The 23,261-nt window shown below is 45.3% G+C and overlaps 3 protein-coding genes across 3 annotated transcripts; 1 reads left to right on the top strand and 2 right to left on the bottom strand.

Annotated features, from left to right (window-relative positions):
* Window positions 1-874: 874 nt before the first annotated feature.
* On the bottom strand, window positions 875-11,697 carry FDXACB1 (ferredoxin-fold anticodon binding domain containing 1). Its single transcript, XM_070765531.1, has 5 exons — window positions 9,777-11,697; window positions 7,871-8,027; window positions 6,394-6,597; window positions 4,162-4,320; window positions 875-3,061 (listed from the first exon to the last, which is right to left on the bottom strand). The coding sequence occupies exons 1-5, from the start codon at window positions 9,952-9,954 to the stop codon at window positions 1,945-1,947; spliced, it is 1,815 nt and encodes a 604-aa protein (XP_070621632.1). The 5' UTR covers window positions 9,955-11,697; the 3' UTR covers window positions 875-1,944.
* Window positions 11,698-11,774: 77 nt separating this feature from the next.
* Window positions 11,775-17,604, top strand: CFAP68 (cilia and flagella associated protein 68). Its single transcript, XM_070765831.1, has 4 exons — window positions 11,775-11,863; window positions 13,842-14,069; window positions 15,573-15,639; window positions 17,109-17,604. The coding sequence occupies exons 2-4, from the start codon at window positions 13,845-13,847 to the stop codon at window positions 17,288-17,290; spliced, it is 474 nt and encodes a 157-aa protein (XP_070621932.1). The 5' UTR covers window positions 11,775-11,863; window positions 13,842-13,844; the 3' UTR covers window positions 17,291-17,604.
* A 28-nt stretch (window positions 17,605-17,632) lies between these two features.
* CRYAB (crystallin alpha B) lies at window positions 17,633-21,332 on the bottom strand. Its single transcript, XM_070765833.1, has 3 exons — window positions 20,592-21,332; window positions 19,188-19,310; window positions 17,633-18,760 (listed from the first exon to the last, which is right to left on the bottom strand). The coding sequence occupies exons 1-3, from the start codon at window positions 20,787-20,789 to the stop codon at window positions 18,557-18,559; spliced, it is 525 nt and encodes a 174-aa protein (XP_070621934.1). The 5' UTR covers window positions 20,790-21,332; the 3' UTR covers window positions 17,633-18,556.
* Between the last annotated feature and the right edge of the window lie 1,929 nt (window positions 21,333-23,261).

The following is a 23,261-nucleotide window of genomic DNA, read 5'->3' on the forward strand; positions in this document are numbered from 1 at the left end:
TCGGACTCAGAAGAACACTGGCCTGTGATGCCAGTACTCATCCATCTCTTATCCTCAAAATCCATGACCAGAGCTGAGCTAGACATAGACCACTCGCAACAGAAGATCTCCAGCTTTTTCATCCTCGTTTATTTCCTTTAGGTGTCAAATTTGGAGACTGCCCATCTCCCTCGCCGAGCTGCTCTTCATCCTGAGTTCAAGTTGCAGAAATAGTCTGGTTCTTCTTTGCTGTCTCTGTTCCATGGCTAATGACTGGGAGTCAGCTTATAAAGCCCTTCATGGCACCGGACCAGATTATCTCCGGGACCGCCTTCTTCTGCACGAATCCCAGCGACCAGTTAGGTCCCACAGAGTGGGTCTTCTCTGGGTCCCGTCAACTAAACAATGCCGCTTAGCGGGACCCAGGGGAAGAGCCTTCTCTGTGGCGGCCCCGGCCCTCTGGAACCAACTCCCCCCAGAGATTAGAATTGCCCCCACCCTCCTTGCCTTTCGTAAGTTACTTAAAACCCACCTCTGCCGTCAGGCATGGGGGAATTGAGATCCTCTTTCCCCGTAGGCCTTTACAATTCTATGCACGGTATGTCTGTATGTATGTTTGGTTTTTATATTAATGGGTTTTTAATCGTTTTTATTATTGGATTATTATTGTACACTGTCTTATTATTGCTGTTAGCCGCACCGAGTCTCCGGAGAGGGGCGGCATACAAATCCAATAAATAATAATAATAATAATAATAATAATAATAATAATAATAATAATAATAATAATAATAATAATGTTATCTCCTGTCCAGATTCTAAGCCGATCTATAAAACACAGGAATATACCAGGGAGAGTGGGAGGGAATCCAATTAAAGAAAGAACGCACAAGCATATTGTCTCCAGAATTGCGTTTCTGGCCTTTTATTGAGTACAGGTAGTCCTAAATATATAACCATTCATTTAAGAACCACTTGAAGTTATAACCACACTGGGGGAAAAAGTGACTACAGTTGATCTTCAACTCTTATGAACAGAATAACAGAACAGTTGGAAGGGACCTTGTAGGTCATCTAGTCCAACCCCCCAATGAAGCAGAGGTATCATAAGCAGGAAGAGGGAGATTGTGATCCCGCTATATAGAATGCTGGTGAGACCCCATTTGGAATAATACTGTGTCCAGTTCTGGAGACCTCACCTACAAAAAGATATTGACAAAATTGAACGGGTCCAAAGACAGGCTACAAGAAACCTCCTGGTCCATCTAGTTTGCCCTTATGTACTATTTCCTGTATTTTATCTTAGGATGTATCTATGTTTATCCCAGGCATATTTAAGTTTAGTTACTGTGCATTTACCGACCACGTCTGCTGGAAGTTTGTTCCAAGCATCTACTACTCTTTCAGTCAAATAATATTTGCTCACGTTGCTTCTGATCTTTCCCCCAACTAACCTTAGATTGTGTCCCCTTGTTCTTGGTTCATTTTCCTATTAGAAACACTTCCCTCCTGAACTTTATTTAACCCTTCAAGTGACCAAGGTTGGGAAACACTGGTCTGGAGGACAGGAGGGAAAGGGGGGACATGATCGAAACATTTAAATATGTTCAAGGGTTAAATAAGGTTCAGGAGGGAAGTGTTTTTAATAGGAAAGTGAACACAAGAACAAGGGGGCACAATCTGAGGTTAGTTGGGGGAAAGATTAGAAGTAATGTGAGAAAATAATATTTTACTGAAAGAGTAGTAGATGCTTGGAACAAACTTCCAGCAGACATGGTCGGTAAATCCACAGTAACTAAATTTAAACATGCCTGGGATAAACACAGATCCATCCTAAGATAAAATACAAGAAATAGTATAAGGGCAGACTAGATGGACCGTGAGGTCTTTTTCTGCCATCAAATCTTCTAAGTTTCTATGTTTTTTACCTTATGATTCTTGACAAGTGTTTATTTTCTGGCCCTCCTACCTAACAACCACCCGGAGACAACGCTGCAATTCTTCCCTAAGGGCCATCTGCATGGCCGCCGCCTGGGGGCGAGCGAGCGCTTTGTCACAAGACTGGTAGGTAAGCCGGTAGCACAGGCTGGTGGCGTGCGCTTCGCCTGGGTGCCGAAAACGGTCGACCAGCTGGACAGACACAACCGTGTCCAAAGACACACATCTGGCAATGGTGTGTAACTGGATTTCACGGAATTTTTCCGCTTCGGGGACCCAGAAGCTGATGTCGTGCACGTAGCTTGGCGGGTGGAGGGAGAAGTTCTGGAAAAGGCCTAAACGTCCCCTCAGAAACTGGCGTGCGAAACGCTCGTCCAAAGTCCAGAGCATCCGCCAGTCGGAAATGCCACACGTGCACATTGCCAGAAGATCGAGGTTCAAAGAAACGCAAACCATGTTTGGATTCATGCTTGAAGGTCGCCACCGAATGGTAGTTATTGTCCCGATGCGCAATTCTGAGGCGGAATCAAAGCCGCTCACAGTTACAGCGTATTTTGGGTTGAGCAGAAACGGTTCTGAAGAAGGCGTAAAGGCATTCTGCGGACTGCTTTCTGGGTCCTGGTTCGGAGAGTCCAGTTTAATATCCGACGAGGGCAGTAAAGAGTTTAATGTGCTTTTGAGGCCTTCCGTCAGGAGTTGTGAGTCTTCTACAACTTCCTCAGCTGCGCAGATAAAGAGTCCCTCATGAAAAATAGGAGGCGCGTGAGGAGAAATTTTACATTTTTTAAAAGCGAGTCCACTGAGGGCCAACACACTCTGAGGAGAAAATTCCCTCTGCTTTACAATAGAGTCAAGAAAAACTAACAGCGAAGGCCGAAGGTAATATTGTCCCGAGATCCAATTCAAATCCTGGTCCGTGTCAGTTCCCACGTCACTTTTAGAAGGCACAGACTTCGTTTCGGGCTGACTTTTGGCTACAGGAACCGTCCAAAATGCGTCTGAGGAAGGAGAAGCAGAACGGCCTTTGAATACCAAGGGAAATGAAGAATTCGCCTTCTGAACTGCAAACGATTTGCTGAGGCCGTCAATTAGGTTTTCATTTATGGTTCTCACAGGATGCTTCGAATTAATATCTAAGTAGTTCCTAGTTAAGGTTATAAAAATATTAGAAAAAAAGAAGAAGTATTAAACAGGGCAAGCCACTAACCTCAGATTTTGTACTTTCAAAAAGAACAAACTATTGATGGAGCAGTAAATGATGAATGTGGATTGATTGATTGATTGATTGATTGATTGATTTGACTTCTATGCCACCCAATCCTGAAGGACTTAGGGCAGCTTACAACAATAAAAAATACAATATAAATAGACACAAAGCGATAAAAAAGAAGTCAAACATTATCAAGACTAAAACATTATCTAAAACTAAAACCCCATAAAAAGTTATTTAAAAAGGTACATGGGGTTTTTAGAATCTTTCCTAATTTTGTATATTTCTCTTTAAAAATAAGTAGATTTCTTCACATATATTGTTTGCATTTACAAAGTTGTACGCCACCCTGAGTCGCTCCAAGGAGGGCGGCATAGACTAATTAATAACAATAATATAATAATTATTTCTTTATTAATTATATGTCGCCTATCAATAAAATTAATTGCCTTGGAAATGGCCCTGGGTTGGGCCAAGAGGCAAATATGGAGCTGTGATGTTCCTTCAATACACCAGGGTGATTCGACACAAAAATATGTAACCCTTCCCTGGTGCAGAATTGAAGGGATTGGATACCGTAACCTAGAGGATAATTCTCTGCCTTATAAGGCAAAGGTTGCAGGTTCAAGTCCCAGTGGGTATGGCTAGCTGATGAGGCCAAAATAAGGCCGAAATAGATCTATCCTAGTCTCCCTTAATTTTCAAATGCAGCAAAAAAACAACAACATGTGACATATATATAAAGAGTGTTTTAGCCTATTCATTAGTACAGTATTATTGGAGTTTCTCAGATGTTAGTTAGTTCAATAGGCATCTGAAGACCAAAGGAAATGTAGACCACCTTAAATGTTCCATTTAAGAGCACGCCAAGGTCCTTTGAGTCTGATCTCTGCCTAATGTAATCAACTTGGAGGAGTTGATTACATTAGGCAGAGATTATTGATTGATTGATTTGTTTGTTTGTTTATTTATTAGATTTGTATGCCACCCCTCTCCATAGACTCCGTAGATTCAAAGGATCTGGAAATTCATACCTCTCTATCTTATCTAGAAACATCTGTGGAATTTGGCAGGACACCGATTCGCCTTCTAGCTCCACTTTGCAAATCAAAGGTTGAGAAGGCAGAAGGGGCACACTCCGGGTGAATATGTGGTTCAGAGCATCTTCAAGGCAGAAAGATTTATCCTGACTCCTAGGAAGAAAGCAGATCAGGTTTGGAGGCAGAAGAATCGGTGCTTTTCATTTGCACAATTAGCTGAAACCAACCGAAAGCAAACCGATGGAACCCAAAATACAGAAGGTCGACTTTGGGCTGGCTGGAGCGCCAGGCAAGATTCATGCTGAAAGGTTTCAATGGAAAAACAATGGAGTTATTGCCCAACATATACAGAAATAATTCCATTAAGAAGGGCTGTATATATATCTGATTAGTCCCCAAATTTGCATAGGGTTTTACTAGAATTTTAATCTGTTCCTTCAGTAAATTACACACACACAAAGGCTTGAGAAGCAGCACAGCCATCAATCTTTTCTGGTAGAGGAAATAGAAATTTAAACATGGGACATACTAGATTTATAAAAAAATAAATCCCGCATGTGCAGTCCTCACCCACAGAATTTGCATGATGCTTCCCAAAAGAGAAGGAGCATTTGGTACCAGTGATGAGCTCCTACAGGTACTGTCAGGTATGCAGAACCGGTAGAAAAAAATTGAATTTTTTTTCTTTTTTTCCCTTCTGGGCTCTGGGTATGTTTTTTTTCTATTGCAGTAAATGAGGTTGAATGTGTATCATTTTAGAAGAGCTGTGCGTGTACATAAACATACAGTTTATATAGTAGATAATGTATATTTTTGTGTGCCTGTGTGTAACATGTATGTACACATGTGGCATATGTACCTAGAATTAAATAGTGTATTTTGGATGCTCAGTAATAGTAAATAGAGAGGGAAATTGTCTCTCTTTGAGGCGAGGAGAGGCCACGCACCCTAACCCTTGATGTGAGTTGCGTCAAGTTGGCAACCTTTAAGCCAGTCACATGACCTTCAAGCCACCCCTGGTCACATTTATTTATTTATTTATTTATTTATTTATTATTTGGATTTGTATGCCGCCCCTCTCCGAAGACTCGGGGCGGCTCACAACAAGTGTAAAACAAATCATAAATAATTCAATTAATTAAAATATTTAAAGATTTAAAAAACCCCATATACTAACAGACACACACACAGGCATACCATGTATAAATTAAATGTGCCCAGGGGGAGATGTTTAGTTCCCCCATGCCTGACGGCAAAGGTGGGTTTTGAGGAGTTTACGGAAGGCAGGAAGAGTAGGGGCAGTTCCGATCTCCGGGGGGAGTTGGTTCCAGAGAGTCGGTGCCGCCACAGAGAAGGCTCTCCCCCTGGGGCCCGCCAACCGACATTGTTTAGTTGACGGGACCCGGAGGAAGCCCACTCTGTGGGACCTAATCGGTCGCTGGGATTCGTGCGGCAGAAGGCAATCTCGGAGGTATTCTGGTCCGATGCCATGAAGGGCTTTAAAGGTCATAACCAACACTTTGAATTGTGACCGGAAACTGATCGGCAGCCAATGCAGACTGCGGAGTGTTGGTGTAACATGGGCATATTTGGAAAAGCCCATGACTGCTCTCGCAGCTGCATTCTGCACGATCTGAAGTTTCCGAACACTCTTCAAAGGTAGCCCCATGTAGAGAGCATTACAGTAGTCGAACCTCGAGGTGATGAGGGCATGAGTGACTGTGAGCAATGAGTCCCGGTCCAGATAGGGCCGCAACTGGTGAACCACATGATCAACCAACTCCCCCCAAAGATTAGAATTGCCCCCATCCTCCTTGCCTTTCGTAAGCTCCTTAAAACCCACCTCTGCCGCCAGGCATGGATGAACTGAGATACTCTTTCCCCCTAGGCCGTTACAATTTTATGCATGGTATGTCTGTATGTCTGTTTTTATTATAATGGATTTTTAATTGTTTTTAGTATTGGATTATTATTATATGCTGTCTTATTATTGCTGTTAGCCGCCCCGAGTCTTCGGATAGGGGCGGCATACAAATCCAATAAATCAATAAATCAATAATGATCGTCAAGCCGCTCCCACCTGGTCACATGGCCAGCAAGCCACACCCATAAAATAAGCCACGCCCACATTGGAGTAGTAAACAATTTTGCACCCCTTTACTGAATAAGGCCCTGTCTTGTTCAACATCCAAGATGGCAGCCAGCGTAGAATCAGCCACAACTTACCTGTAGCCTGTGCATTTATATCCCCCGACATCTTTGATATTAAACGGCTCAATGCCGCTCAAGATAAATCCTGCTCCCGCTGCCATCTCTGCAACTTGCCAGCTGTTGTGCCACTCGCGCACCGGTTGGTCTGCAGGGGTGCCCCCTTGTCCTTTGCAAAGTGCCACGTGGATGTCTCCTTTCTCTGCCAGAACATCTGCACAGCTGGGACAAAGAAAAGAAGAGGGGTAACATTGCTGCCCTTCTCAGAAGAAGGAAAGGCATGGGGGAATTAAGATTCCTTTTCCCCCTAGGCCTTTACAATTTTATGCATGATATGTTTGTATGTATGTTTGGTTTTTTTATATTAAGGGGTTTTTAATTCGTTTTTAGTATTGGATTATTATTGTACACTGTTTTATGATTGCTGTTAGCCTCCCCGAGTCTTCGGAGAGGGGCGGCATATAAATCCAATAAATAAAAATAAAAATAAAAATAAAAATAATAATAATAATAATAATAATAATAATAATAATAATAATAAATAAATAAAAGAAAAGGCCTCTTGGACTTTCGCAAGGTTTTAAAAACTCCCTTTTGCCGGCAGGCTTGGGGCCGTTGAGTGCTAAGATCTTACTCCGGCCAATGATGTGAATGTATATATTATGATGGGATGAATGTAGATGAGCGTTTTTTAAGTATTTTCATTCATTCATTCATTCATTCATTCATTCATTCATTCATTCATTCATTCATTTTATTTTATTACTAGAGTTGAAAGGGACCTTACATGTCATCAAGTTCAACCCCCTGCTTGAGCAGGAAATCCTACAGCACCCCAGCCAAATGGCAGTCCAATCTCCTCTTGAAAATGTCCAAAGTTGGGGAGTTCACAACCTCCGCTGGCAGGCCGTTCCGCTGGTTGATCGCTCTCACTGTCAGGAAGTTCTTCCTTATCTCCAGGTTGAATCTTTCCTTGGTCAGCTTCCAACCGTTGTTCCTTGTCCGGCCCTCTGGTGCCCTGGAAAATAGTGTGTCCCCCCTCTTCTCCGTGGCAACCCATTAGTACCTGTATACCAGTGTTTCCCAACCTTGGCAGCTTGAAGATATTTGGACTTCAACTCCTAGAATTCCCCAGCCAGCGAATGCTGGCTGGGGAATTCTGGGAGTTGAAGTCCAGATATCTTCAAGTTGCCAAGGTTGGGAACACTGCTGTATACATCTATCATGTCGGCCAGGGGGCTAGAGTCTAGTAGCCCCAAACCTGAGTCTTGAGACTCTTGTGGAAGGCGAGGAGGGTGGGGGCAGTGTGAATTTCGGGGGGGGGGGAGCTAATTATATTTCCTCTGGCCATACCGTGTCCTACCCAGCAGCTCTTTGCAAAGCTCTTAAGAGTAGCAAAGATAGGCCTGTTTGGAATTTCAAAAGGTAGCTCTCTTTTCCTGACATTTATATTTTAAGGTTCAGAAAAAAAGTGCGCAGCCTTGCTTTGTCTCACCTGCAGAAAAACCTGGCAAGAAGCTCCCTGTTCTTTTTTATTCCAGCCTTTTTCCCACAATGGGGGAAATTGAAATAAATACGGTCAAAATTCCTCATAGCCGGCAGGAAGTATTCCTTCAGCTTTGTGCAGTTGACAGAAAAATAGACTTCAGCACCTGGATTGTTAAAAGAATAATAACACAAAGTTTAACACTTGGGGGTTTTTTTTCAGGTAAACTAAGGATAGCAAAAGTGCAATAATAACAACAACAACGAAAGCACCACTTGAAATGCAATAAAAACAACAACTGAAGCACCACCTTGGGCACTGATAAATTTGCCACCAGTCAGCTGCAGAAGAACAGCTTCCATACTGCGACCACATCTGTAACACCATCAAACATCTTCGGAGAGGGGCGGCATACAAATCTAATAAATTATTATTAGTATCGAATACAGACAGATCATCATTTGGAACACAATTCGCCAGATATCATGGTTGTCGAGGGGTGAACAGTACAGTTTATTGATATCACTGTACAGAAAATGCCAGAGTTGCAAAAAAAAAAAAAAAACTGAAAAAATTTACAAAATATTGCAACCAGGCCATTGAAACTACACAGCTGTGGATGAAACATGTGATACTCATTGTTCTTAGGGCACTTGGTGCCATGTCCAAGAATTTCAAAAAACACATCAAGAAATTGCAGCTTCCTGCAATAACACCAGCAGAACTGCAAAAGCCTGTGCTTCTCTGAACATCACATATTTTAAGAAGACATTTGGCTGATACCTAGGACGCTGGCAGCAACCCATAGCAACCATTAGCACCAATCAATGGTATTTGGGACACATTTTTAAATGTTCAGTTGACTGAGTTTCATGTTTAATGGATAAATGAGATAATAAGAGGCTGGCAGCAACTGGTATCAACCATCAGAGCCAGTCAATATTTGTGATACATTTTTAAATGTTCAGTCGACTTGAGTTTCATGTTGAATGAATAAGTTTATAATAATAAGATCGTGCAGAATGCAGCTGCGAGAGCAATCATGGGCTTCCCAAGGCATGCCCATGTTACACCAACGCTCCGCAGTCTGCATTGGTTGCCAATCAGTTTCCGGTCACAATTCAAAGTGTTGGTTATGACCTATAAAGCCCTTCATGGCAATATCTCTGGGACTGCCTTCTGCCGCACGAATCCCAGCGACCAGTTAGGTCCCACAGAGTTGGCCTTCTCTGGGTCCCGTCGACTAAACAATGTCATTTGGTGGGACCCAGGAGAAGAGCCTTCTCTGTGGCGGCCCCGACCCTCTGGAACCAGCTCCCCCCAAATATCAGAGTTGCCCCCACCCTCCTTGCCTTTCGCAAGCTCCTTAAAACCCACCCTCTGTCGTCAGGCATGGGGGAATTGAAATTTTTCCCTTCCCCATAGGCTTATAGAATTTATACATGCTATGCTGGTTTGTATGATTGGTTTCTTAAATTGGAGTTTTTTAGACTATTTTTTAATATTAAATTTGTTTACATTGTCTTCTTTATTGTTGTTAGCTGCCCCGAGTCTTCGGAGAGGGGCGGCATACAAATCTAATAAATAAATAAAATAAATAAAATAAAATAATAATAATAATAATAATAATAATAATAAGTACCGAGGTATTGGGCGGCATAGAAGAAAGAAAGAAAGAAAGAAAGAAAGGAAGGAAGGAAAGAAAGAAAGAAAAAAAGGAAAAAAGGAAGGAAGGAAGAAAGAAAAAAAGGAAAAAAAGGAAGGAAGGAAGAAAGAAAGGAAGGAAGGAAGAAAAAAAGGAAGAAAATAGGAAGGAAGGGAAGGAAGGAAAGAAAGGAAGGAAGGAAGGAAGGAAGGAAGGAAAGAAAGAAAGAAAGAAAGAAAGAAAGAAAATCTTCCCCCAGACTTTGTTTACCTTTCTCTCTCAGAAACTGCGCATTGGATTTGGTGAAAGCTTGTTCAGATACAGATTCTTCACTACCATAGCAGGTTGCAATAATATGAGTGTCACAGCCTCTTTCTTTGTATAGATGGACTGAGAAGGAAAAGTTTCCTTCCCCGACGAGGAGGAAATTTGCTTTTTGATGCTGCATGGATGAAATCGGTCACTGTCAAAAGCCAGAGTTTGGACTGAAGAAGACTTCGGGGGATTCTGCTCCTTTAGTCTGTTGCTCCTGAGGCAATTGGCTGAATTGTTTTTGGAAGAGGAAACAAGGTGAGGCAAGTTGCCAAGTTCACCAGATCCCTTGTCCTATAGCAGAGAAATAACCCAGCATCACTCGGCGCCAGCCAGCACGGCCAAATTGCTTGCAAACTGGGGAGCTGTGCCCCCAAACTTGCAGGAAAGCACCTCAGGGCTCCTGCTGGATTAAAGAAAGATCCTGGTTCTCTTGTCAAGACTGTTCTGTCCGGCCCAGTTAATTATCAGTAATTAATCCCCAGTGAAGATTTGAAAGTAAAGTCACTATGTATAGTTGTCTATTTACAAAAGAAACGTGCTGAAAACACCATTGAAATCATAAGAATGTCAGTCCAATGCCAAAAGTCCAGCGTTATCAGCACAGTTCATAAGAAGCATCCGGCCATAAGGTAATAAATTCAAGTCATTAGTTCTTGGCGTTGACAGGTACTTACAAATGCTTTCAAAAACCAGGATTTCGGGATTGCAGAGACTCTTTGGCTGCTAGTTCTCTCTCTCTCTAGGAAGATTGAACTTCTGCACCAAGATTTCCCATCATCCCCCTCTTTTATACTATCAGTAATGACAAGCTGTGCATAGAATTATTCAATGCCTAGATCTATGTCACTGGAGATATTCTTGTCTCCCTCGCATTCTTCTAACCCTGGCGTCTAATATTGGGTCCACAATATCCCCCTACTCATCTGATTCCACCATTACCACAGCTGGGGGTTCTGCAGTCGCTGGAGGTTCCCCACGCCCTAAATCTCCCTCACTCCCGGATTCCTCTGGTAAACACCCTGGCCTCTGATACCCAGATGGACCCAATTCATTCTCCTCAAAGTCCACAATTAAAGGAGCTGGATACAAGCCAACCACAAGAAAGACTACCTCCAAGGATGCTGAAGAAGTGAAATATCCATCCTAAGATAAAATACAGGGAATGGTGTAAGGGCAGACGAGATGGACCACGAGGTCTTTTTCTGCCATCGGTCTTCTATGTTCCTAACCAAGGAGGTAAACTGTCAGTTTCCAGACTGCTTTTGCAACAAGGAGAAACAGGTAGAAGCTGTTGATCCAAAGGAAATCCAGCCTTGAACTAAGGAGGAATTTCCCAAGAACAATGAATCAAGGGAACAGCTTGCCTCCCCTGGTTGTGACTGTTCCATCGCTGAAGGTTTTCAAGAAGGGGGGAAAAAACCCGCTGGACAATTATTGATCCAGAATATATGAGGTCTCCTCCTTGCCTTGGGCAGGCGGGTTGGACTAGATGACCAGCAAGGTCCCTTCCAGCCCTATGATGTCATTCCACTGCTTTCTTTCAAACCACACCCCGGGGAGGCAATATTTTGGTAATATATTACATCAATATAATGTAATATATTCTATATTCTGGATTCTTTGGGAGAGGAAAGGACAGGACAGGCTGCCAGCTGGCTGGGGATGATGGGTCCGGCAAGGCTGCCACAGCGCCCAGCCAGCCAGCAGGGGGCGAAAGAGCAGCGCATCTATTTTTTATCCCAAATTCCCCTTCTGATCAACTTATATAAAATAAATTCACGGAAAGGGAAGGAAAAAATAATAATGCAAAACTCTCCCAAACTTCCCCGCTCGCTTCCCCCCACCTCTCCTCCTCCTTCCCAGCCCCACCCCACCCAAAGGGCTTCCCCCGGGCGAGCGTTTTGCGCGTCACTTCCGGCGCAAGCAACCACTCCATCCTGCCGCGCGGCTTCCGCGGTTGCCATAGAAACGGCTCCCTCGCTGTCGCCCCGCCCCTTTCGGGTTTTCCGAGGCTTTCTGGGCGGCGGGGGCGTTTTTAGCCGGTAGGAACGGGGGGGGGCGGTCGAGGGGGGATTATTTCTTTTATTGTAGCTGTTTAGGGCTGTTTTCGTGGTCGGTTGGGAGGGGGGGAAGGGTCACTTCTCGCGAACGGTAGTTTTGTGGGTGGAGCCTCCATGTTCAGGAGCAGTCTATCGTCTCTTTTTCTTTTTCTCTCTCACTTTTTTGGGGGTGTGTGGGGTGTGTGGACACAATGCATTTCGAGGGCTGCCTGGCTGGAGAGGAGCATCCAAAGCCCATTGAGCTCAAGTCGCGCCACCCTTGGAAGAAAAAAGTCTGTCAAAGAACAATAATAAACAATGTACAAATTCAATATTTAAAACACAATTAAAAAACCCCTTATAATAAAATAATCATACAACCCAATGAAACCATACATAAAATAGTTGGGGGAAGTGTCAATTTCCCCATGCCTGGCGGCAAAGGTGAGTTTTCAACAACTTGCGGAAGGCGAGGAGGGTGGGGGCAGTTCTGATCTTCGGGGGGAGTTGATTCCAGAGGGCCGGGGCCACCACAGAGAAGGCTCTTCTCCTGCGCCCCGCCAGACATTGCTTAGTCGACGGGACCCGGAGAAGGCCAACTCTGTGGGACCTTATCGGCCGCTGGGATTCGTGCGGCAGAAGACGGTCTCGGAGGTATTCTGGTCCGATGCCATGTAGGGCTTTATAGGTCATAACCAACACCTACAAGATCCTTTCCAACTCAAATAAATAAATAAAATGAAATTATGTTGCATGCAGGTCTCAGAGGTTCACCCCCCTCTAATATACACTGCATAGCCATGAGGGGAAAAAACCACAAATAATTTTTTTTAAAAAAAACCAATATGAAGGCACAGCAGAAAAGAAACCAGGAGCTAGTCAGGCCAGGCTTGTGGGCAAAGCAGCCAAGGCAAAATGCAGTTTGGGATCAAAATCAGCTTAGGACAGTGACTTCAGATTACATCACAAACAAAGCAAAATTAGGGGTTTCTTTGGGGGGGGGGGGAGTTTCTGCCTGCCTCAGGTGATCCCCATCCCAGCAAAGCCCTTGGCACTTTTAAAATCCCATTGGCAGTTTTCGCACCCAGGTTACTGAGGTGTTCCATTTTTCCTGAGATCTTCCCGTTGATAAGCGGGGAAAGTAGCAAGGAAAATGTGGGGTTTGGACGAGACCAGTAGTTCGAATCTCACCACTACAACTTCTGACTCCGAGGTATTTCCGGCTGCCGAGCGTCCAGATTTCTCACCATTCCAGGTTGAAGCGTTGGGGGAAATTTCCTTTAATTATTCTCTTGGCCATCAATTTGCTACTCTGGGTTAAAATCACTCCCAAAGGGGCAGACATTACAAAGGGGAGAAATACAGATTGTCTCTGATTTATGACAGTTCATTTAGTGATCATTTAGAAAGAAGAATCATAGAAGATTGACGGCAGAGAAATACCTCCTGGTCCATCTAGTCTGCCCTTATACTATTTCCTGTATTTTATCTTAGAATGGATGTACATTTATCCCAGGCATGTTTAAATTCAGTTCCTGTGGATTTACCAACCACGTCTGCTGGAAGTTTGTTCCAAGCATCTATGACTCTTTCAGTAAAATAATATTTTCTCCTGTTGCTTCTGATCTTTCCCCCAACTAACCTCAGATTGTGCCCCCTTGTTCTTGGCTTCACTTTCCTACTAAAAACACTTCCCTCCTGAACCTTATTTAACCCTTTAACACATTTAAATGTTTCAGTCATGTCCCCCCTTTCTCTTCTGTCCTCTAGAATAGACAGATGGAGTTCATGGAGTCTTTCCTGATCAGTTTTATGTTTAAGACCTTCCCCCATTTTTTGTAGCCCATCTTTGGACCCGTTCAAAGTTGCCGGTTCTCTGAACTACTCAAAATTTCCACTATCGGTTCGTCAGAACCTGTAAAACCTCCTAGATTTCCGCCCTACTCTAAAGCCCGTGGCCTGTTTCTCTGTCTCCCTTCAGGACATGTCCCTGTCGTGCTTCTTCAACCCTCTCCATGGCAGCTTGCTCCACGCGGACGGCCACGGGGAAGTCTGGACAGACTGGAACAGCAACTCCAAGTTCTGCCAGTATGGCTGGAGGTGCAGCACCAACGAGGACATGTACGCCAACAAGACCCTCTTGGGGAACTGGAACGAGGAGCGCTACGACCTCCAGAAAATGAGGCAACTCAAACCTCTCCCTTCCCAGGTCAGGCTGTCCTTTGGCTTGCTAGGTCACCACCAAAAGGGACGTTGTTGCTAATTATCAAGGGCTTTGGACAGTAATGGGCAGCCAGAATTTTTACTGCCATGCTGTGGGTGTGGCTTATTTTGTGGGTGTGGCTTTATTTTATTTATTTATTTATTTATTTTGTCCAATACACATTGAGGGTTTTAGTGGGTATACAGTATATCTATATACACATAGTAAAATACATGATGAAGGTTATAGAGGAGATACTCATAGTAAAATATATCTAAGAAATAATAGAAAAGAAGGTATAGGAATAGAAGACATCAATGAAAGAATAGAAGAAGAGATATAGGAGATATAGGAGAGCAATAGGACAGGGGACGGAAGGCACGCTAGTGTACTGTACTTGTACTCGCCCCTTACTGACCTCTTAGGAATCTGGAGAGGTCAACCGTAGATAATCTAAGGGTAAAGTGTTGGGGGTTTGGGGATGACACTATGGACTCCGGTAGTGAGTTCCACGCTTCGACAACGCGGTTACTGAAGTCATATTTTTTACAGTCAAGTTATGGTCACATGACTGGGGTAGGAGTGGCTTGCCGGCCATGTGACCAGGTGGGAGTGGCTTGAACAATCATCCTCGACTTATAACCTCGCCAGTGTTGCTCGCTGGGGTGACAATTTGCTTCGCGTTTCCTGCGCTCTCCATCCTGGGTCGCCCCCTGCCCCAGGCTGTGTAGCTGGGCGAACGGGTGTCGATCAGCTGTTGAGGAAAAGGGGGGGGAGGAAATGGGCCCCCTGCAACTGCTGGTCTCCCTGCTGATGTCAGAGGAAGTGGAAGAAGATGGGAGGGGGGGGATAGTCAGCTGGAGGTGGGCACACAGCTTCATTTCCGCTGGTGGAACTACGTTCCACCCCGTCCTGCCTGCTGCCCACCCCTGGCTTTCAGGCTTTTTTAAAGAGGGTCACAGTGGCCCAGTGGCTAAAATGCTGATCTTGTGGGCCAGGAAGATCGGCAGTTTGGCGGTTCGAGTCCCTAGCGCTGCGTAACAGAGTGACTTGTCCCAGCCTCTGCCAACCTAGCAGTTGCAAAGCACGTAAAGGAGAAAAACAGGGACTACCTTGGTGTGAAGATAACAGCGCCAGGTGTCCAGCAAACCTGGAAAACAGGAAAATCAAGGAATTATCAAGGAAATTGGGGGTTCGGGAAATATCGGAATTATCAGGGAATTTGTGAAAAAAATGGAATAAATCGGGGGGGACGGGGACCCAAACTATTAAAATGTTTAAAAGTCTGGGAAAAATCATTTTTTAAACAAGAAAAACCCTGGACACCCTAACAGCGCTCCATGTGCCTTTGGCATTTAGTCATGCCGGTCACATGACCACAGAGATGTCCTGTTGGCCTCTTTGCTTTGGGGAGAAAGCCCCCTCTGCTTGAAGGTTGGGCTTGGCGTGAGGAAGGGAAGGGCCCTCGGACTGGAGCACGCACACTGACCCCTCCCCTTTCCTTTGCAGTATGCTCACTATTTCGAGTCCACCTACGTGACCGACTACTCCAAGGGAAAGCCTTGCAGATTAAGAAGTAGGTGTACAAAACTTAACGCACAGCAAGAAAACATGGAGTCAGGGGGGGCAGAAGTGTCTATATTTCTTCCCATCCCCCCCCCCATAAAAAAGATTCCTAGCGGACGAGTTGAAATAAGACCTTATTTAGACCTAATAAGCTTATCACCCTTATCTCCTTGCGGCTGGGCTACTACAATGCCCTCTACATGGGGCTACCCTTACAAGGCGTTTGTAGCCACACGAGATGTTGTGGGTGTGCTTACGTACACCCACACGACTCCAATACTTCGTGAGCTGCACTGGCTACCAGTCGGTCTCCGAACGCAATTTAAGGTGTTGGTTATCACCTATAACGCCCTATATGGCATTGGACCAGATTACTTGCAAGACCGCCTTCTGCCTCATCCATCCCAGTGACCGGTTAGGTCCCACAGAGTCGGCCTTCTCCAGGTCCTGTCAACGCTGTCTAGCGGGGCCTGGGGGAAGAGCCCTCTTTGTGATGGCCCTCTGGAATCAACTCCCCCCAGAGATTCATACTGCCCCCCTGGCCCTCCATAAGGCCCTGAAAACGCATTTCTGCCAACAGGCTTAGGGCCACTGAAATCTTAACATCTACCCCGGCCTACGAGTGGAGAATGATATGAATTTGGACGATTGGTTTATTCATATATAGGGCAGTGATGGTGCACCTTTTTTTCTTGGGTGCCAAAAGTGTGCACTATTGCACATGCACAAGTGCCCACACCCATACTTCAATGCCTGGGAAGGACAAAAACAGCTTCCCCTGCCCCCCCGGAATGCTGGCTGGGGAATTCTGGGAGTTGAAGTCCAGATATCTTCAAGTGGCCAAGGTTGGGAAACACTGCTATAGGGGTTTTAGAATATAACTTAACTTAGATTTCTATGTGTTTTCAGTATGGAGATTTTTAGAGTATTTTAATATTAGATTTCTTCATGTTTTTGTATCTGTTTACTGAGTCCCAGGAGAAGGGCGGCATAGAAATCTGATTAATAAATAAATTCCTGCGAAGCCCCCCCCCTCCTTTCATTAGGGGGATTAGCTAGGGCAGGGGTAGGCAAAGTTGGCTCTTCTATGGCTTGTGGACTTCGACTCCACAACTATGCTAGCTCAGGAATTCTGGGAGTTGAAGTCCACATGTCATAGAAGAGCCAACTTTGCCTACCCCTGAGCTAGGAGGATCCCCTTGGGTTAACAGAAGGCCAGGCCAGGGCTGCCTTGGGCTGTTGCAAAGGGAGCCCAGTTTGTGGGTTAAGTTATTATTATTATTTTTATTTTTATTATTATTATTATTATTATTATTATTATTATTATTTATTAGATTTGTATGCCGCCCCTCTCCAGAGGGGGGATTAGCTAGGGCAGGGGTGGCAAAGTTGGCTCTTCTATGGCTTAAGTGTTGCTATGTACACATGCACACCTGTGCTTTGCTTCCCTGCCTCTTCCCGTCCTCTCTGTGCTCTTAGGGGTGGCGCGAGAGCCTCACTGGTTCCCCGGACACCAGCCGGAGCTGGAGCCACCACCGATCAAGCCCACCGCTCTGTCGTGCTACATGATCGATTACGAGCCTCCGCGCTGCAAGGCAGCCTGCTCCTTGGTCGAAGTGAAGCCCAAGGAAGCAACGGAGATGATGTCGCTGAAGCAGTAGGGTCTCCAGGCCCCTCCACCAAAATCAGGAGCTCGGCCGACGGGCAGCCGTTCCTCAAATAAAAGAAATGCCCGCCGGGAGACTCCCCCAACCCGTTCGCGTTTCCATTCTGGTTCCTTCCTAGTTTAGTTTGTGTGACTCTCTTCGCAGTTCCACAACCGGATTCCACCTTCCCGTTGAAGGACCACGGGCCTTAAGCTGAGATTGCAGCTGGCCACGCAGATTGGAGGGGGAAGCTGCCCCACCCGTTTTATTTGTTCCTTTAAAAAGTTGGTGTGCCTATCTTTGCACAGAGAAATAAATGCAGAAGAATCGATTGATGTATTTTATTTTATTTATTTGTTTGTTTTGTCAAGTACGTATTGGTGGTATACAAAGATACAGTGGTAGCTCTACTTAAGAACTTAATTCGTTCCGTGAGCAGGTTCTTAAGTAGAAAAGTTTGTAAGTAGAAGCATTTTTCCCACAGGAATCAATGTAAAAGCAAATAATGTGTGCAAACCCATTAGGAAAGAGATAAAAGCTCGGAATTTGGGTGGGAGGAGGAGGAAGAAGAGGAGGAGGAGGACAGTCGCTGACGAAGGAAGAAGGGGAGGGGAGGGGAATCAAAAAAATCCAAAACTTTAAGGCTTAAAAGAAAAAAAAGAGGGACTCTGAGGCGGCGAGGAGGAGCATGCGCCTCCCATGCACTGCGCCAGAGAGAGAAACCCAGGGGGAATGGCAGGAAACTGGCCAGGCCTTCGAGCCATTCTCAAGTTTCCTGGAAAATCTTTCCAGGCTCAGGTTCTTAAGTAGAAAACAGTTCTTGAGAAGAGGCAAAAAAATCTTGAACACCTGGTTTTTATCTAGAAAAGTTCTTAAGTAGAGGCGTTCTTAAGTAGAGGTCCCACTGTATAATAATATTTATATACATAATACTAATAAGAGAGAAACATTAGGAGAGGGGACGGAAGGCACGCTGGTGCACTTATACACGCCCCTTACTGACCTCTTAGGAATCGGGTTAGGTCAACAGAGTCTAAGGGAAAAGTTTTGGGAGCATGGTGATGAAACCACAGTCAGGTAGTGAGTTCCATACATCAACTACTTGGTTACTAAAGTCATATTTCCTGTAGTCGAGTTAGGAGCGGTTTACTTTGAGTTTGTATCTGTTGTGTGCTCGTGTGTTGTTGTGGTTGAAGCTGAAGTAGTCAGCTGATTTTATGTCCTACATAAAGGATTTCTTTGGTATATAAAAAAAGGATTTAGGGTCTCCGAGGGTCTCTTTTATTTCCTTGGTCCTGGGAGGAGGGCCGATTTTTCTTCTCGCACGACTGGGATGCTACGCCCCGGAAGTCCCTTGAGTTTCCTTGGTCCGTTCACCGTCAGGACGCCGTCCGAGGAGAGGGAGGAGGTGATGGTGAGGGGGTCCACGTCGGCTGGGATTCTGTACTTCCTGTTGAACTCGCGGGCGATGAAGCCATGTTCGTCCTTGGGGTGGGGTGGGGGGAGAGGCAGAAAAGGCATTGCGTGGTCAGTTTAGGAGCCCTAGAGGAGCTTGTTTCATCTAAGGGTGAACCCTACACCACTTCAGACAAATGGTTATCTGACATCTTCTTAAAAACACGTCGGAGCTTAAAAAAGTGTTGGAGCATTCACAACTTCTGGAGGCAAGCTGTTCCACTGATTATTTGTCTTAACTTTCAGGAAATTTCTTAGTTCTAAGTTACTTCTCTCCTTATTTAGTTTCCACCCATTGCTTGTTCTACCCTCAAGTGCTTTGGAGAATAGCTTGACTCCTTGTATCATGTTTCCCCTGGTCACTTCGGAGACTGAGATGGGCGACATACGAATTTAATCCATTTCCTCCCCCCTCCTGTTGCCCGGCCGAAGGGGCTCACCCCCCGAAGAGACCCACCTGCCGCTCCTCATGTTTCCCCTGGACTTCAATCACGTTTCCCGAGACTTTGACCTTCAGCTCCTCGGGAGAGAAATGCTTGACGTCCACGTTGACGGAAAACTGATCATCGTCCAAATGCATCTGACGACAAAACGGTTGAGAGAAGATTTTGTATTGATCAGGAAATTCTAGGCACGGGACACTTTGGGGTGTGTTGGACACCTCGCTGGAAAGTTCGACCCCCAGTTATGATTAAAATCACAGTACGGGAAGACAAGAGGCTCCAAGTCCCTGGTTCCCAATGTGGGCCCCACGCCCCACAGGGGGGCAAATTGATTTTTAATGAGGGAAATTGGAACCTTGTTTAAACCACGTTAATGGCATTTTAGGTTTCCGTTGCATGTGTAGTAGTTCACTTTTAGAATGGAATGGAATAGAATAGAATAGAATTCTTTCTTAGCCAAGTGTGATTGGACACACAAGGAATTTGTGGTGCAGATGCTCTCAGTGTGCATAAAAGACAATATACATTTGTCAAGAATCATGAGGTACAACACTTAATGTCATAGGGGTCAAATATGCAATGTAGATAGATAGATAGATAGATAGATAGATAGATAGATAGATAGATAGATAGATAGATAGATAGAGAGGTGATAGATAGATAGATAGATAGATAGATAGATTGATATGATAGATAAATAGATAGATATGAGAAATAGATGATAGATAGATGATAGATAGATAGATGATAGATAGATAGATGATAGATAGATAGATAGATAGATAGATGATAGATAGAGATGATAGATAAATAGATAGATATGAGAAATAGATGATAGATAGATGATAGATAGATAGATAGAGATGATAGATAAATAGATAGATATGAGAAATAGATGATAGATAGATAGATGATAGATAGATAGATAGATGATAGATAGATGGTAGGTAGGTAGGTAGATAGATAGATAGATAGATAGATAGATAGATAGATAGATAGATAGATAGATAGATAGATGATAGATAGATACAGAGACAGGGAGATAGAGATAGAAAGAATGAAAGATAGATAATAGATAGAGAGAAATAGAAATAGAATGAAAGATAGATGAGAGAGAGAGAGAGAGAGAGAGATAAAGCAGTTGGCAGGTGCCCTCTACAGCAGTGGTGAAATCCAATTTTTTTTCACTACAGGTTCTGTGGGCGGGGCAAGGGAAGGATACTGCAAAATCCCCATTTCCTCCCAATCAGCTGGGACGCGGGAGGCAGGGAACAGAAGGGGGCGGGGCCATCCAGAGGCGTTATTTGCCAGTTCTCTGAACGACTCCAAATTTCTGCTACCAGTTCGCCAGTACCTGCCGGATTTCACCTCCGGCTCTGCGTGCACCCTGGCGTCGGCGCAAGGGGAAGGAGGGTTACCTTGGGCAGTCCGCTGTCGATCCACCCAGCGTTCCTGAAGGCGAAGGGCCTGCCCAGGGAGGGCCCCAGGGGCCAGCTGCCGGCCAAGAGTTCGGATTCCATGAGGGGCTCCCCGAAATGTTGGCTGAAGATGCGGGTGGGCGAAGGGCCGGGCAGGAGCCGTCTGCGGAAGAAGGGGTGGTGGATGGTGACGTCCATCTCCCTCCGAGGAAGCGGCCGGCGGGCACCACATACCAACGAGACCAGGCAGCCCGGGCTTTATATATGCCTCCACGGTGCCAGGCTTCGGCCCGGCTAAATCCCCCTGACCGGTGATGTCAGGCGGCCCTAATCCTGGTTTTCTGGCTGAGTTGGCCGGCCATTGGCTGGAGGAGGCTGGCAGGGATGGAAAAGAACACAGAACACAGTGAAATTCTAGCTGGTCAGCAGAAACCGCTTCTCTTACACACACACACACAACACACACACACACAAACAGAGTGCCTGTCTCTGGGAAAGAGAAGAAAGGCTCAGCCAGCGTGATCCGCATTCCTGCTGCTTCGGCCGCTGGAATCCGGCGTTGACTATCTTTGTCTCGGAAAGAATGCTGGCACCAGGTTGGCATTCAGGCATCAGGCCCACCTCAACCTCTTCCTTCCTTCCTTCCTTCCTTCCTTCCTTCCTTCCTTCCTTCCTTCCTTCCTTCCTTCCTTCCTTCTTCTTCTTTCCTTCCTTCTTTCCTTCCTTTCCTTCCCTCCCTCCTCCTTCTCCTCCTCCCTTCTTCCTCCTTCCTTCCTTCCCTCCCTCCCTTTTTTCTTTCCTTCCTTTCCTTCTTTCCTTCCCCCCCCTCCTCTTCCTCCTCTTGGGCTGAACTTGCCACGGGAAGGGACTCTGGACCTCGCACCCTCCCTGGGGGAGTTGAGTCATCTTGGGCAGATGAAAGGAAGGCCTGCCAAGGGTTGGAAGATGAGGTCACCACCATAACACTTGAGGATGACGGCTGTTGTGTTAGCCAGCGTAAGGAAGAGTGGGTGGGGGGGAGGAAGGGCACGGAGGGTCACACTCCGAATATCTCCGCTGTGAATGTCACGGCCAAAGGAGAAAAAAATCAACTGGTCTTGGGATGTTGCAAAGACTTTTGAGAGTAGAAGTTGGGGTCTGGGGCTCCACAACTATTTCTCTCCCTTCCTTCCTTTTCCCTTCCTTTGTTTCCTCCCTTCCTTTCTCCATTTTCCTTTCCTTCCATTTCCTTCCTTCCCTTCTCTTTCCCTCCTTCATTCCTTCCTTCCCTCCCTCTCTTCATTTTTTCTTTCCTTTCTTTATTTTCCTTTCCTTCCTTCTCCTTCCCTTCCTTTCTTTTCCATTTTCCTTCCTTCATTTTCTTTTCCTTCCTTCCTTTATTTTTCCTTCCTTCCTTCTCCATTTTCCTTCCTTTCCTTCTCTTTCCTTCCTTCATTCCTTCCTTCCCTCTCTTCATTTTTTCTTTCCTTTCTTTATTTTCCTTTCCTTCCTTCTCCTTCCCTTCCTTTCTTTTCCATTTTCCTTCCTTCATTTTCTTTTCCTTCCTTCCTTTATTTTTCCTTCCTTCCTTCCTTCCTTCTCCATTTTCCTTCCTTTCCTTCTGTATTTCCCTTCCTTCTGTCCTTCCTCTCCACTTTTTTTCCCTTCTTCTCTTGCTACCTTCTCTGTCCTTCCTTCCTTCCTTCCTTCCTTCCTTCCCCCTTGGCCAAAGCTTCTGCCCAGCATCACCAGACGGCTTCGGACACAGCCTGGGTCATTTGTTTCAGCCTTGGGGTTGCTTCCTTGACCTCACCACCGGACCAAATGTTTTTAACAGGACAGTGAGATAGAAAAGATGAATCATTTTCCCCACTGGGTTAAATTTAAACCTCTTTGCTCACGTGGGCGAGAGAGCGATGCAAGGCTGCCAGCACCTCCAGCTGAGCATTTGCCATGAATGTGGTCGGACCAGTTTGTCCCGTCTTCTCTTTCAGTTTCCTCTTTCTTCACCCCCAACTATGTGAGGGTGCAAGCACGGCCAGGCCTTGAACGGAGAGTGTCTTCATCTCAGACCTGGAGTTACCCTGGCTGAGTCTAAACCCCCGTCCCAAGAACCCACCTCGACACAATTTCCAGACAGTGAAAAGAAGGTGGGTTAAATAAAACCTCCTTTGACATCGGACGCTGGGCAGAAGTGGGTTCCTACTAGTTCGGACCAGTTCTATAGAATGGATAGTGTTGTGAATGGTCCTCGACCAACTCTGGTAGTGATAGATTCTGAGGAGGATGAGCCCGGTCCACCTTGACACCCTGGACCAGTGGTGTTGCCAGCTGATGCAGAGAGTGAGAGTGAGGGAGAGATAGACCTGGATGAACCTGAAGGACCCCCAGAGGTGGCAGATATGCCAATCACACTTGGCCAATTCAATTCTACTCTACTCTATTCTACTCTATTCTATTCTATCTGATTCGATTCTATGTGATTCGATTCTTGAGAAATGTATTTTTTCTTTTATGTCCACTGAGAGCATCTGCACCAAAGACAAATTCCTTGTGTCTCCAATCACACTTGGCCAACAAAGAATTCTATTCTATTCTATGACCTCCGCTCTGCAGCTTCCTGAGTGATCAGTAGTTCTCCTTAGAAATCATATGCTGGGATCATGAAGAAAGCTATGGGCATTGGAATAG

This window comes from Erythrolamprus reginae, chromosome 12, assembly GCF_031021105.1.
Source record: "Erythrolamprus reginae isolate rEryReg1 chromosome 12, rEryReg1.hap1, whole genome shotgun sequence".
Taxonomy (NCBI): domain Eukaryota; kingdom Metazoa; phylum Chordata; class Lepidosauria; order Squamata; family Dipsadidae; genus Erythrolamprus; species Erythrolamprus reginae.

What these genes read in the sequence shown, in the direction of transcription:
- FDXACB1 (XM_070765531.1), bottom strand. Translation starts at nt 9,954, where the DNA reads ATGCAGCATCAAAAAGCAAATTTCCTCCTCGTCGGGGAAGGAAACTTT. An exon ending in GCAGTTTCTGAGAGAGAAAG is followed by an intron (nt 8,028 to 9,776) that starts GTAAACAAAGTC and finishes TTAACAATCCAG; the next exon opens with GTGCTGAAGTCTATTTTTCT. An exon ending in TATAAATGCACAGGCTACAG is followed by an intron (nt 4,321 to 6,393) that starts GTAAGTTGTGGC and finishes CTTTCTTCCTAG; the next exon opens with GAGTCAGGATAAATCTTTCT.
- CFAP68 (XM_070765831.1), top strand. Translation starts at nt 13,845, where the DNA reads ATGTCCCTGTCGTGCTTCTTCAACCCTCTCCATGGCAGCTTGCTCCAC. An exon ending in TCAAACCTCTCCCTTCCCAG is followed by an intron (nt 14,070 to 15,572) that starts GTCAGGCTGTCC and finishes TTTCCTTTGCAG; the next exon opens with TATGCTCACTATTTCGAGTC. An exon ending in AAAGCCTTGCAGATTAAGAA is followed by an intron (nt 15,640 to 17,108) that starts GTAGGTGTACAA and finishes CTGTGCTCTTAG; the next exon opens with GGGTGGCGCGAGAGCCTCAC.
- CRYAB (XM_070765833.1), bottom strand. Translation starts at nt 20,789, where the DNA reads ATGGACGTCACCATCCACCACCCCTTCTTCCGCAGACGGCTCCTGCCC. An exon ending in TCGACAGCGGACTGCCCAAG is followed by an intron (nt 19,311 to 20,591) that starts GTAACCCTCCTT and finishes TTTTGTCGTCAG; the next exon opens with ATGCATTTGGACGATGATCA. An exon ending in GGAAACATGAGGAGCGGCAG is followed by an intron (nt 18,761 to 19,187) that starts GTGGGTCTCTTC and finishes CCCCACCCCAAG; the next exon opens with GACGAACATGGCTTCATCGC.